This window comes from Zingiber officinale, chromosome 6A (assembly GCF_018446385.1).
Source record: "Zingiber officinale cultivar Zhangliang chromosome 6A, Zo_v1.1, whole genome shotgun sequence".
NCBI classification, from domain to species: domain Eukaryota; kingdom Viridiplantae; phylum Streptophyta; class Magnoliopsida; order Zingiberales; family Zingiberaceae; genus Zingiber; species Zingiber officinale.
The window spans coordinates 7,298,726-7,313,932 of record NC_055997.1 but is presented as its reverse complement, the minus strand read 5'-3'; the positions used below and the strand labels follow the sequence as shown (position 1 = coordinate 7,313,932).

At 36.6% G+C, this 15,207-nt stretch overlaps 1 protein-coding gene across 1 annotated transcript; it reads left to right on the top strand.

The window, feature by feature from the left end:
* Positions 1 to 9,370: 9,370 nt before the first annotated feature.
* Positions 9,371 to 13,347, top strand: LOC121995701 (uncharacterized oxidoreductase At4g09670-like). Its single transcript, XM_042549446.1, has 2 exons — positions 9,371 to 9,891; positions 12,557 to 13,347. Exons 1-2 carry the CDS (start codon positions 9,421 to 9,423, stop codon positions 13,175 to 13,177), a joined length of 1,092 nt encoding a protein of 363 aa, XP_042405380.1. The 5' UTR covers positions 9,371 to 9,420; the 3' UTR covers positions 13,178 to 13,347.
* Positions 13,348 to 15,207: the final 1,860 nt, after the last annotated feature.

The window sequence follows — 15,207 nt, the reverse complement described above, 5'->3', positions numbered from 1 at the left end:
TGAAGGGATGAAAATTATTGGAGAAATTTTTATAAATTTCTGGAGACAAATTAGGAAGTTTTAATTAATTAAAACTTTCCTTGTTTTGGGGAGAAGAGTGGCCGGCCAAATAAATTGGAGAAGAGAAAATTATTTTTAATTAAATAAATTTTCCTTTTCATGGAAAAAGAATTAAGGAAGTTTTTTATTTAAATTTTCTTATTTGCCAAGACCAAGGATTATAAAAGAGGGGGTAGAGGTGCCTTCATGACGAACGACTCTATTCTATTTTTCTCCCTCTTTTCTTCCTTGGTGTGGCCGGCCCTTCTCCTTTTCTCTCTTCCTCTTGTGTGGCAGAAATCCTTTATCTCTTGGAGCTTAGAGGAGGTGGCCGGATCTAGCTTGAGGAAGAAGGAGAGAAAGCTTGCATCCCTTGGAGCTTGGTTGGTGAAAAAAAAAGTTCTTCATCCTTTAGAAGATATGCTTGGCCGAAACTTGAAGGAAGGAAGAAGAAGGTGCCTTGGTGGTTCTCGTCTCGGAAGATCGTTGCCCACACAACGTCCGGGATTAGAAGAGGAATACGGTAGAAGACCTAGAGGTTTTTGTTTGCAAAAGAAAAGGTATACTAGTATTTAATTTCCGCATCATACTAGTTTTATTTCTTTGTAAAAATACCAAATACAAGAGGCATGCGATTCTAGTATTTCGAATTTGTTTTCGATGTTGTGTTCTTTTGTTTTTCTTTTCCTTGTGATTTGATTGTTCTTTTTGGTTAACCTAAAGTTATTTAAGGAAATTAAATATTAGCTTTCCTTAAAAAGCTTTGTCTAGGCTGTGGTGGTTGTTCTCATATCCAAGAAGGCCATGTGCCTCGCCATGTAATCTTGGAAGCCACTTTTGGAAATTAATATTTAATGGAATTAATAACCTAGGTGATTTGGATCGAACGTGTTAAGTTCCGCAGGAGATCCAAGTCTAAACTTAAAAGAACAAATAAATTAAACTTTGGATCAAACGTATTAAGTTCCGCAGGAGATCCAAGTTTAATTTAAAAGAACACATGGTAGCTAGGAAAAGGTTCAGACCTTTGTACAAAATTTTTGTACAGTGGAATCATTAGGTTTTCTGAGTAGCAACCAACAAGAGTGATATTCATGCTCATACCCATTCTCATTCCATAATACAACAATTCTCATTCCGATTCCTATTCCTAGGAAAGAACCAAACACCCCCTAAATATGATAAATTTCATAAAATTTTGATAAAATCTTCTTGTTTTTGCATTTTTCCTATTTACATACATGGAACCAAACAATACCTCATCACAAACAATGATTTTCACAGCATATACACATTCACAACACAAACAACATAACATCCAATCCAACACATTCACAACACAAACAATACAAACATCATAATTTATTCACAAATCCATATATTTACAAACAACATAACATATAATACAAACGATACATATCAAAATCAAGTTCAACAAGTATTAAAATTCAATCACAATATATCCAAATTTAATAAACAAAGATGAATATCTTAAATTTAACTAATAATATTTGAATCTAATAAATCTAAATACATTACCTTAGGATATAAAGGAATCAAAACTCACTTAGTTTTTTTATATTTTTACTCTTTTACATTATCACTTACTTCCATTTTCCATTCATGTTCTATTCGTTCCTTCGTTATCAAAATCTTTAACTTCGTCATCTAAAAGTTGCATTCCTTAGATTCTTTTCTTAGCTCTAGTCCAATTATCTAGTAATGTTTGGGCTTTCAATGAGTTGGGAGATAAAGTTGATCGTCGTTCATCTAATATATTGTTGCAGGTACTGAACATCTACTCCACAACAACAGTTGACACTGGATAAGCTAAAATGTCTTTAGCAATCACAGAGATGACGAGAAAGCTTTAAGCCTTCTATAACCATCACTTTAAGATATCAAAATTTTCACTATCTGCTTCATTAAAATCAAAAGAAGTCGTAAAATAATTCTCAAATTCCTGTGTGGAACCTGAGGATCCTCGTGGACATTTTTTTCGTTCTTTTAATAAAAGTTGTGCTTTTGTAAGTTTTAAATTACAACTAATAGTTTGTTGTATTTCAGAAATATTAATTTGTATTTCATATTTTATATAATATTGATTATAAATTTCATATAAATAAATTCTAACATTATATATAATATTAACTTGATCATGAGAAGAAGAATCTTTAATTAGAATTAAAGCGTCATGATATAAAGTTAACATTTCTTGTAAAACTTCTAATTTAAATCTAGGATCTAAAGCAAATGCAATTACATAAATTTTAGAAATAAAATAAAAATATTTTTCCTATTTAGTTTTCATAGCTAAGATGCAAGAAGATAAAGATTTATTATTAATATGTTGATTTAAAACTAATACTATATTAGAAAAATTTTCTAAAACTAATTGAGCAGTGGGATAATAAACACTGAAAAGTTATTCAGTTGCATTATTAAATACTTTTAAAATTTCACAAATACTACTACAAATATTCCATTATTATGAAAATAAATATATATTAGTATTAATATTTTATGCAAAAAATGAACATAATAATTCTTTATATTGAAATGAATCTTGTAATAATTGGTATATTGAATTCCAACATGTTGATACATCATGTGTAAATTTTTAGGTCTTAATCCATTAGTTTTACAAAATCTATCCTATTATTTCATTATAGATGGATGAGACCATAAATAAGAAATTACAATTCTAATTGGTTTAATATAATTTTTTAAAATTTTTAATCCATCTTGAACATATAAATTTAAAACATGGCATACACAACGAATATGAAAAAATAAATCACCAATAATAGGTTGACAAACAAATTTTAGATCATCTATATAAGCGGTATTAGAACTAGCATTATCTAATGATATTGAAAATATTTTATGAGTTAATCCATATAATCTTCTAAAATTAAACCTAATAATTGTGCGATGTTATGAGTATTATGTGATTCATCAAAAACTCTATAAGCTAACAATCTTTTTTTGAGGTTCCAAGAGTTATCGATCCAATGTCAAGTCACACCCATATACGAATGTGTTTGCCAATGATCACTCCAAATATCGGAATATAAAGAAACTTTATTATCTAATTTACTAAATTAATCAATTAAATTATTTTTTCCTTATTTTACTAATTTTTTTAATTGTACAAGTAATTGTAGTCCTAGAAATACGTTAAACACATGGATTAAGAGATTCTTTACAAAAATCTTCAAATGTATATTTAGATCTAAAACTAAAAGAAAGATATTTTACAAAAATAAATTTAGCTAATGATTCTCTTAATTTATTATCCGAATATAAAAATAAATCAGAATAAGTACTGCCGCTAGTTGAAAAAAAATTTGATAATTGTGTTTGAGAATGGTCAAATCCATATTCCGTTGGGTACTTCGTTTCTACATGTCATTTCAACAACCCATAGCCACCATCTGCTTGGAATTTATAGGAAGTATTACAGTGCTTACATTTTACACGCATTTCACTTGACAGAAAAGTGACATTCTTAAAATGTTTAGTAAAAATAGAAGACTTTAGAGGAAGAATTTCTCAAACCTTAGAAGTACTTGCATCGGTACTTCCTTGTGTTTCGGGTGTCGAATTCGGAAGGTCCTCGATTTCATCATCGGTGGATTAAATGTTGGGGTCCTCCTCCTCCCACAGATTCACTATTTCCTTTCCCTTCCAAACTCGAGATGATGCACCTCCACAGCCTCCTTCCATTGTAATTGAATATTGGAAACGAAAGTGCATAGAAATGAAGATAAAAATATGTAGAGAATACAAAATAAAGATTAAGAGTAGAGAAGATGTGTCTGAAAATGATGAAATGAACTCTCTATTTATAGAGTTTAGATAGTAACAGGCATTAAATCATAATCATTGATCATAAAACGGTCAAATGATCCAAACCATTGAAAAAATACCTAAAAAAACCCCCACCCCTCCCTCAATGGCTAGGAACCGGCGGTTCCAATGGGAAAAAACAAACAAAAAAAAAATCTATTGAATCGACGGGTCGAACCGGCGGTCCACCGATTTTACACTTAATGAACCGGAACCGACCCAACAACATGTCGGGCTGGTTCTAGTTCTGGTTTGGCCCGATGAACCGGGTCAACGGGTAACTAACTCGTTAACCCGGTTACGGGCCTAGGCCGGGTCCGGCTTGGACCTGGCTAGGGATCGGGTCTAGTCCTGAGTGTAGGACCGTTGACACGTAAGAGGGGGGAGGGGGTGAATCACGTGTTAAAAAAACATCATTCTTTTTCGAAATTAAATATTAAGTACGTAGGGGAATAAAACAAAATAGAACCAAAACAAAAACACGAACGAACACGATCGATTTACTTGGTTCGGAACCTTTAGTGACTCCTACTCCAAGACCCAGGTCCCTTAAACGTATCAATGGGCAATTCACTAAAACCTAATATGGAACTGCCAGAAGAGAGAATCGAATACAAAATATAGAAGGAAGGGAAGTGTAACGACCTACACTCCCTTTTTGCAAGTAATAGAAAAAATAGTATTTAATTTCATTACCAACTCGTATAAAGAAGATCCGGAAGTGCTCAGGAGTTGATGTTGGTCGGCTGGCAGCAGTTGGAAGTCACAAACCAGTAGCACATTGGCAATAGGACGTGTTCGTAGCAACAAAATGGTCTTTGTAGCTCGTAGAGGAGATGATTCTTGAAGGCTGCTCAAATAGTGCTTATATATGCTATTGAGGGTGCCTCCAGCTTCGTCCGTGTAAGTACCCTATGGTAGTTTCGATGTGATCAACGAAGCCAAGTTAGGTCCTGTTATGTTTTGATGTCCTGTGTCTAAGTGTGCAGGAACTTAGGAGCACAGGAAGTTGAGCAAAAAACGCAGTTAGTGAGAAGAACAACACAGGAGAAAGTCGACGGGCTCCGTGCATCCGAAGGATGAGGTGCTGCGGAAGAGTACACTGGCAGACGAGAAGGAAGCGTGCAATGATTTCGAGGGACGAGAAGACAGAGAGGAAGGTTGCTTAAGAAGGCCGAAAGATGGGTTCGGGTGAGCCCTATTTCGGATGGTTGAAATCACCCAAGCGAGTGGAACTAGAGTAAGAGCCCAGACTGAAAAGTCAATAGGATGTTGACTCGTGGTCCGTGCGCTTGAACCAGGTCCAGGCGCCCAGACGGTCCGGGCGCCCGGATCACCTATTGCCTCTCCCAACGGGGGTTGTGTCGACCCGGTCCGGGCACCCGAAACCCTTCCAGGGGCTTGGACCAGAAAGTTTATCTAAACATGCGCTGTCGTGATCCGGTGCTCCAAGGATAAAATTTTATTCCCTTCCAAGCGCCCCGATCAGGACGATAAATACAACCCTAATCCCAGTAGTTGAAAAACAATACTTATAAACAATTCCTTTGTCTATTCTACTACTGTTTGAGCTGTCAACGCTGTAAGAGACTTCTCTACCTGAAGGAGACTTTGATAGTGAGCTCTAATTACCTTGGATTAGTAATTCTCTAATTGCAAACCAAGTAATTCCTTTTGTGCCTCTCACTACAAAAATAATCAGGATTATCGACGAAAATATCCGTCGGTATATGACCTTACCGACAGATTACCGACGAAATTATAGGTGTCGGTAGCTGATTTGTCAAAAATGGGATTATCGACGAAATAACATATTCCATCAGTAATATTCTACCGACAGAAAACTAGTCCGTTGGTAATAATGTCGGAACAGTGTAATATAATCGGGGTGGGAAGTACAGATTACCGACAGAACATAAGTTTCGTCGGTAAATACCGATGGAACTAAGGTTTTCGTCGGTATTTATCAACGGAACTGAGGTTTCTGTTGGTATTTACCGACGGAAACCCAATGTTTCGTCGGTAATGTATCGAAATGCCGACGGAAACCAAAGTTTCCGTCTGTAATTTTTTCAATAATTACCGACGAAAACTAAACTCCGTTGGTATTCCGTCGGTAAACAAAAAAAATTACACATGTACAATCTTCTTTTGTGCTTGCCCTATTTACAATTTCCAAATATCCAAAACCATCACAAACGATGGCATTATAATCCATTACATACAAACCACACATACAAAAATATAATCCACACATACATCATATAACAATCACATACGCTCAGAGGGACTCTCAGGGACCTTGCTTCATGGAGAATAAGCTAACGCTCATCTTTTGGTAGCGCCTGCTGCTAGCGAAGCGAAATGATGCAGGAAGACCGTTCGGAAGTCCTTGAAACTTTGGATGGACCCATCCGGCAGCCTTCTGAACCATCGTTGTGACGAGCCAGAGAGCGTGGTGAGGAAGACTTGACACTTGACTCCCTTTGTGTATTGATGAAGAGTAGCAGCGTTATCGAACTTATCAAGATGGTCGTCTGGGTCGGTTGACCCGTTATATTCTCCGATCGCCAAGGGAGCGTAGTGCCTTGGCAGCGGATCTTGTAGGATTGCCTCGGAGAATTGGCGGTTGATCCGCTCGGGCGATGAATTAGCTCGGGGCGCCTTTCCTTTCCTTACGTCCCGCACAGATGCTTCATTTCAAGAAGAGCCCCTTCCTTGATTGACTTGAGCAATCTCGGAGGGCATTTGAAACAAGGCCCGGTGGAACAGAATAGGTGCAGGTGGAGCCTCCCCTTGAGTGCCAGTCGGCCCCTTATTCTGCCCCCAAATGGACAATTGCTCTGGTTGGTCTTCATGGGCCGCTCGACCTCCCGAGGCAGATGTTGCTTGTTGAGCCAGCCGATCGACTAGCGCTCTTTGCTGCTGCTGCTCGACTAATTTTGCTGCTTACGATTGTATAAGTGTGTCGAGCTCCTCTTGAGTGAGCGTCACCGTGTGGAGTCATCCAGCTTCTTCCATCCTCTCGGCTCGGATGCAGGTGCATTCCCACAGACAACACCAAATTTGATCATGTCCAAGAGTAGAGGTGACGGACACTGGGGGTGTGGCGCTCCTATTGACCGTACATGGACCTCCGATGAGACTAGTCTGCAAGCACAAAAGCGTCAGTGCCAAGCCAGGGAGTGGTTCCCCGATGATGGCCCTCCGACGCTCAAGTCAGATCTCTGACGAAAGCAACAAGCAAGCAAAGCAAAGAAACGAAAGTGACAGCGTAACTGTAGCTACAGTAGAATGAGCATACCTTCGTTGAAGCCTGGGGTCCTTTATATAGGGCTCCCAGGGGTGTGCGTGCACACTCCTCGAGACATGCATGTATCTCAAAGCCTTCCTTGATAGGACGTGTCAGGAAAGTGTACCTGACACCATACCTCAACATACCTCAACAGCTCGAGCATATCCTGACAAGACAGTGTAAGCTTCCGTCGTACGATTCTCTGCCTGATCATGCCGCTAACCATGTTGTCTGTCTACGGCGCGAGTCTCGAGAAGGATATCAGTCGATCCTGCCATTGTCTGCTAGTGGGTCGAGCAGGTGGGCCGCTTGGCCAACTTTTGTCTGCTAATGGGCCGAGTGGGATGACCGTTCGACTACTTCTATTGTCCAAGTTTGCTGGGTCGGGTTTGCGCTTTGATAGTTGTGATCTGATCTGTGGCCAATCCGGATGTCCACCTGGCACATGCCCAGCTGCTCGGCAAATGGCTTGCCAGTCGACGCCTGCCTTGGTGATAGTTTTGAGCGTCGAAGCTCGATGCAAGACCGAGCTGTAATAACATCGGACCGGCCATTCCTTAGTCCGACCGGTTGATGGGGTTGCCCGATCGAACGCTAGCCTGGGGTGTTGACCGCCTTGACTTTGACCTTCCACGTGGCGCTGACCTCCTACGGAGCGAGACCCTACCTTACCACCGGATCAGTTATCAAAAAGTCCCAAAGTGAATGCCAAGAATTTTCAAAGTAACTTTCAAAATTAAGCTATTTTCAAATAGGTTTTTCAAAACAATCTTCAGGTATAAACTTTAGCAAATATTTTGAAATGCAATTTTTCAAAGCATAAGTTTCAACTTATTAAGGAAGTGTTTTAAAAGACTTTCAAAATAGTGTTGCAAAATAATTTTCAAAATAGATATTTGAAAAGTATAAGAGTATTTTGAAATTCAGTTTTGAAAGTATTTTGTAAAATAATTTTCAAAATAAGTTCAAGGCCATCTAGTATTGAAACTTGACTTTTTAAAATTTTATGAAAATCTTTTAGTATCCAAACTTTTATGAATTTTTATGGATTTTTTTAAAATTCTTTAGATACAAATTTTAAACTCTTGGTAAACTTTAAATGATAAAAGAAAAAGTCATCTATTCATCATTGAGATTTCTATGAACTTTTAACCCAACACGTCTCTCTCATTTCTACCGTCGTCACCTCTCTTTTTCCTTCCTCCATAGTTCTGCCTCTTCCTTGCTCCTAGATCGACCTCCTCCACCATTAAATTCGAGCTCCATCTGCTAATCAAATGCTCTTTCTGTTTCTTTGGTTCTTCTTCGATCTCTCTCAGACAAGCATGTGAACATCTATTGAAATTACACTGTTTGGCTTTGTTGTTTTAGTTTGTCCGGAAAAAATCATGGTGCTTTGTATTTTTTTAAATTTGCTGCTTCATTATTGTGTGGTTACTGATTTGTATGTGCATATCTTGTTTATGGGCGTATTTTGTTTATATGTATGATGCTAAAAATTGATTTTTTAATTAGATGAATTTTTAGTGTGCGATATGGGATACTCAGTTTTTCTTCGCGTAGTGTTATCTTGGCGACGTTTATAAGAAGGTGTTGAAAAGGATGTTGTGGCGGGTAGACAAGTTCTTGAATATGACTCATTTATATTTATTTATGCCACCAAATATGAAAATGTGTTAAATAAAAAAAAAGGACAAAAAATGATCTAGTAGAAATTCTATTTTTATTTCTTTTTTCAATTTTTTTTTAAAAATAAAAAATATATGAAGATATTCTTTTTCTTCTTATTGCTAGTCATATTTGATAGGAGTATTATATAATAACTTATAATATATTATTAAATTAAATGACAGTAAAAATCTTATAAAAAAGTTTATAGAATTCTTTTACAATTATATAATTTTATAAAAATCAATAAAAATCCTCTCTATAAACATCTATTTTTAAAAAATCCTTAATATTTGAAAATATAATTAAGAAGTTAGGAGTGGCAAATTGGTATTTGGGAAATAAACATGACGTATGCGTGACTGTGTGTGTGACAGTGTGAGATAAAAAATATCACAAAGCGTCGCTCGTAATTAAACACACCTCACCATAACGATCCTCCAGCATCAAAAGAGAGAGACAGTGGGGCCCGATCGATTATCGCAAGATGGTGAATGAGGATTATTATTATTATTATTATTATTTTCATCAAGAGAGAGACAGAGCGCAACGGAGAGAGAAAAGAGATGGCGACGGAGATCAATCCGATTCGATTTGGCATCATCGGCTGCGCCGACATCGCCCGCAAGGTTTCCCGTGCCATCGCGCTGGCCCCCAACGCCGTCCTCGTCGCCGTTGGCAGCCGCTCACTCGAAAAGGCCCAGCGATTCATCGCCGCGAACCGCTTGGACGCCTCAGTCGTCCGCCCCATCGGCTCATACGAGGAAGTGCTCGAGGATCCCGGGATCGACGCCGTGTATGTCCCTCTCCCCACCAGCCTCCACGTTCGGTGGGCCGTGGCCGTCGCCGAGCGTGGCAAGCACCTGCTTCTGGAGAAGCCGACCGCCGTTTGCGCTGCCGAGCTTGACATAATCCTCGAAGCATGCCGCTCCCGCGGTGTGCAGTTTATGGACTGTACGATGTGGATGCACCATCCGCGGACTACCAAGATGCGGGAGTTGTTGTCTGATTCCGCTCGCTTTGGACAGATACAGACGGTATTTGTTTTTCTTAGATCAATCGTTTAATCGGTTGTTCGATTCATCATGATTATTTTTTTTTTCCCAGTGGTTTGGCTCGGATGTAGGTAATTTTCTTCTTCCATCAATCTAATAATTGGCTGGTGTGCAGATTTGGTTTAAGAACTCTAAATTATGGATATCTACTCTTCCCTGTTCTCCAGTTTTTTAGTATCTAATAGGGGAATCATTTTATTCCTTTCAAATTAGTGGTTTCATCTCTGTATTTTTTTTCCCCAGGTAGATAGACTTCTGTTTAAAGTTAACAAAAGTCAATTGGGCGTGCTTCGGTTTGTTTGACTTAAAAATCGAACCATTCTCGAACTAACTGTGTGGTCCTTTACATGTGGTAAACTATACTGAAACTATAATTTTTTTTTTTTATTTCACGTTGGAATGGTATTCTAATTGCGTAGGTGCCTAAGGCATAGATGCATCTACTAACATGAACTTTGACTTATGCATTTTGCCTACTGGTTCATCTCTGGTTAGTTAATTTGCCAGTTGTTTATTAGATCAAAGCATGATCCATATTAATCAAACCTAATCTAGGGCACAGTGGGCAAATACTATAGGAAAGGACTGGTTGGTAATGTTGGAGTTGCTACTAGATGCTATTTTTCTAATTGGAGATGATTTAATGCTGAGCTAAATTTTGGTCTTAACATTAAAGGTAGTGGGCCTGCTCTCTCAAATAATAGGCATGACCAACGAATAATTGGATGAATCTAACTGTTTTGGAGAAACCAAGATGAAGTTGACTGTTCTGGAGAAAAACTAGAGATTTCAAGTAATTTTATCTCATTGTAGTGCCTCTGAAATAGGAGAGTGGTGAAGGTGCAGTCAGAGTATTTCTTGCCTGGTTAATGTAACCAATTTTGCTAGATAATTGTATCGGACCTTCAAAGAGCCATAATCTCAACCTCCAAATACAGTGGTGGAGATCCAAAGGATTATGGTCCTAGAGGAGCTTCATAAGTATCCATCTACTTAGACAATTTTAGTTCTCTAGGTAGTAAGCACATCACATCCATAAAGTTATATTTTCTTTACTGTATTTATTAATGTAGATAAGTTGTAACTTATGAATGATCATAATAACTTCCTTTATTATGAGTTTAGTACTAATCTTTTCAGCCAATTTCCATCAAACTAATTGATTTGCCCAACTGGTCAAGACTGGTTCAGTATTCCTTTGACATATATCAAAATTTAGTTCTCATTTTGTTGACCTTTTGCACATCAGTGTTGGCCTATATTGACTTGGGCTTTGGGCATTTTGGCTATTTCTCATCATGCTTGGATTTTGGCTATGTTGCTCAAGCCTATCAAGTTATGTGGATAGTTTTCTCATCAGGCTAGGTTGTGGCGCATTAAAAGAGTTGTGTGGGCTGTGCACACATCCAATCCCAACCTAACCTTAAGTTGGGTCCTTAAACATCTCCATGTTGAGATAAGCTTGGGAACAACCTCAATCTGCCAAACATACATTATATTCCTTGTTCCAGGAATTCAAACTTATATTTTTATTTTTTATAAATCATAAATCCTGCAGATAGAGTACAACTTTTGTTAATTTTTACATTGCATAAGTTAGGAATTTGATGGACATAGCATGTTACAAACAGTTTGATTTTTTTCAGGGTGGGTTTAAATTTTGGTTTATCTTCATTGTTCATGTTTCAATTGAATTAGACATCTTTGATAATGTTTGCTTCATCTATCTCATTGTATGCTCAACAAGTTCTACTACTTCAGATGTATCTATAGCCACATAATTTTAATATCGTGATTAGTCTTTAGTTGAGAAGGATAACATAATCTTGTGTAATGCTAAGAGAATAATTACACACACATATAATGGACTAAAGTATAATACTAAATCAATAAATTCCCAACATGGTACTAAACGTTTGATTTTGATACCCGCATATAATTATTAATTCTAAGCTTTTGACTCTTCCCTTTAAGCTAGAGCATAGATATTAATCCATGCCTAGCTTGTTGCACAAAATGGAAACATGACCACAAATAGAAAAATTAAATGGACAAAGGCTCTTGACAGGTATACTAGCACAACAATTGAGAGTCGTGATGTTGAAATGTTCTTAAGTTGTTGACAATCTTCAATAGAGATTTTGATTAAGCTGATCCAATTTCTAAAAGAGTTGATATTATCTTTTTTTCTACTCAAACTGATGAAACAATTAACCTAATATCCTTATATTACTACTAATCCAATTGTCTTTCAAATATCATTTATTAATCCATGTTTCATAATGTGGGTTGTCAGTTCCTCTCAAGTGTCTTATGTGACTTGCTGATTTTGTCTGGATAAAATTTTAGGTTTGTAGGGATCCATGCTCGTAAACAAGTATGAACTACTTTATCTTTGGTACCTGTAGAGAAATTTTGATGGATATCAGTTGCATCATTTTTCTTGCTGGGATAGTTTACTTGAAAACAGATTAACTCAGATAATTCATTCCTTCAGTTGGATTGATCTGGGGATATTGTATTGTTTTTTTGTGTTGCATCAACCCTCATGCCATGTTCATTGGAATCCACAATCCTGTGTTAAGTAGATGCTAGTCTATCTGGATTTTCTATTTCACCCTTGATTTGAACTATTTTCTGGGTGCAGGTCCATAGCCATTTCTCATTCGCTGGAAAACCCGACTTCCTTCAAAATGACATTCGTGTGAAGCCAGGCCTTGATGTTCTCGGGGCTCTTGGTGATGTCGGCTGGTACTGCATTCGCTCAATCCTGTGGGCATTTGACTATGAACTGCCTAAGAAAGCAATTGCACTCCATGGCACAGTTAGGAACGATTCAGGCATAATTTTATCATGTGGATCATCCCTCCTCTGGGAGGATGGCAAGGTCGCAACTTTCCACTGCGATTTTCTCACTCATCTGACAATGGAGCTATCCGTCGTGGGAACAAATGGATCTCTTCGTCTTAACGACTTTGTGATCCCATTCGAGGAGGACAAAGCACAGTTTTCATTTGGTTCAGCCTTATCGTTCAACGATTTGGTGACAGGTTGGCATACATTGCCTAGCAAGCATATTGTCGTAACAAGCCTGCCGCAGGAGGCATTGATGGTCCAGGAGTTCTCGAGATTGGCTGGAAGCGTCAGAGCTTCCGTCAGTAAGCCGGATGATAAATGGCCTACCATTTCCAGGAAGACTCAGGTAGTTCTGGATGCTGTCAAAGCATCAATTGATCAGGGATGCACACCTGTGGACATTGTTGGGTAATGGACGTGCTAATGCTGTTTCACCAAATGCGTTTTAGGTGTGTTGTGCTGTTAAATGTCATGGTTTTTGCTGATGCTATCAGCGCATGTTTGCAAACTCGATGATTTGGTGCAGTCGATGGCTATGTGGGTTCATTTGCTTTCTTAATCAAATAAGGTATCTTTGAATAACTCCTCTCTTTTTCTTCTGGTTGTTTTTATTACCTAAAAATATTATCCAAGATTACATCCCTTGTAATATCTAATGATTCACAGATTTTTTTTTTTAAATACATAATAGGTAGGCTTTTCAAACGGTTAACTAAACATTTGAATAACAAATTCTAACTGTGGTGTGCATGAGATGATAATTCTAAAAATGTTGATCGTTTGAATGGATTTTTATAAGTATTTTTTAATTTATTTTAATAATAGAACAATCATCTTTAAAATTAATTAATTGATTTGAAATATTAGATATTTGGATTACAATAAAAAAAATCACATATTTTTAAATTTTTGTTAAGATTAATACCCAAACTCCTAGTGAAACTTTATCCTATCAAATTAGGGTTCTTTAAGCTTCACATGTAATCCTAAATTTAACTTAAACTCTTTGTTAGTTATATCAAAACTCGGTGAAACTCGACGAATAAAAGCATACTTGCCTTAATAATTTTTTTATCCTCCACTAAAAGAATAATTGCACTAATATGTTTTTTTATCCTCCGCTATGATTATTATTCCCACCAAAATATCTCATCATTTATGATTTTTCTCGTGACGTTGATGTTGTTCCTAGTTTTTAGGATAATTTATCGTAAGAGAAATAAATTATGATCAAAATTTAAATTTTAAATTTTAAATGGGACAAACTTTTAGAAATCCATTTCTGAATGTAAATAAATTATATTTAAAATTTATTTAATAGGCGAGAGTAAAATCATTTATTTTTAAAATTAATTATGTAAAAATTATATCTTACTATTTTATTAAAAATATCCCCCCTTTACTAACTAACTTTGGTGAAGCCTAAAATGAATTTACGTTAATATCCTTTTTCTATTTACACTAAAAATAATTCCAAGGTTTATTAGTAATTCTACAAGTAAAACAATCAGTGATCTAGAGTTCGAGACTCAGCTGCGGCATATTATTATGAATTTTTCTCATCATTAATTTTCTCAGGTTGTTTTATATAAAAAAATATATATATATAGTTCTCTTTAGTCCTACATCTTAGAATTGACAACGCGAGGGTGACACTCGAAAATCCAAACAATTCGGATTTTCAAAGACCTAAATAATTCAGATTTTCAAAAGTCAGGTACTTTACCTTCATGACTCTACTTTATAATTTCATTATAAAGGGTCAATATAATTTCAATATATTATATTACACACGCGACGCGTGTGCACGATCACTATATATATATATATATATAATTAGTTCTACATTATTTTATACAATTTCTTGTCAATTTCATAACCTCCTTTTTCAATAAAGAAAGATTCAAATATCCTTGCAAAAAGGATGATGCAAGATAAAAAGTGACAATAATAGAAAGTGATGCCAGTAATTTAGCATTATTGCACCAATGGGGCCCAACACATAGTGTACCCACTCACCCTCTTCATTATTATTATTATTATTATTATTATTATTATTATTATTATTTTAAATTTTTATTTTGTCTTCTTGTCAAAAGAAGATGGGGGCAAAAACTATCAGTCTCAATGCCCATCCCCCAACCTTTCTACCTTTTACAATATTACATCTTTAACTTCGCTGGAAATTGAAGTTTTTTAATTTTTATGTATAAATAAATAAATATTATTTCATATTTTCGATTTACAATTTCCATGGTTATATATATTTTTTCAACATTTTTAAAAATATTTCCACATATAATTTCACGGCAGATGTGTGCCGCAGGTAGGCCCCACCGCATCGTTCGATATATTCCACTCCCGCCTTCGTCGACTCTCCTTTGTCTACCCGTCCATACACCCGCATGCTCCCCGACATTATCTCTGCTCCGAAAAAAGTTT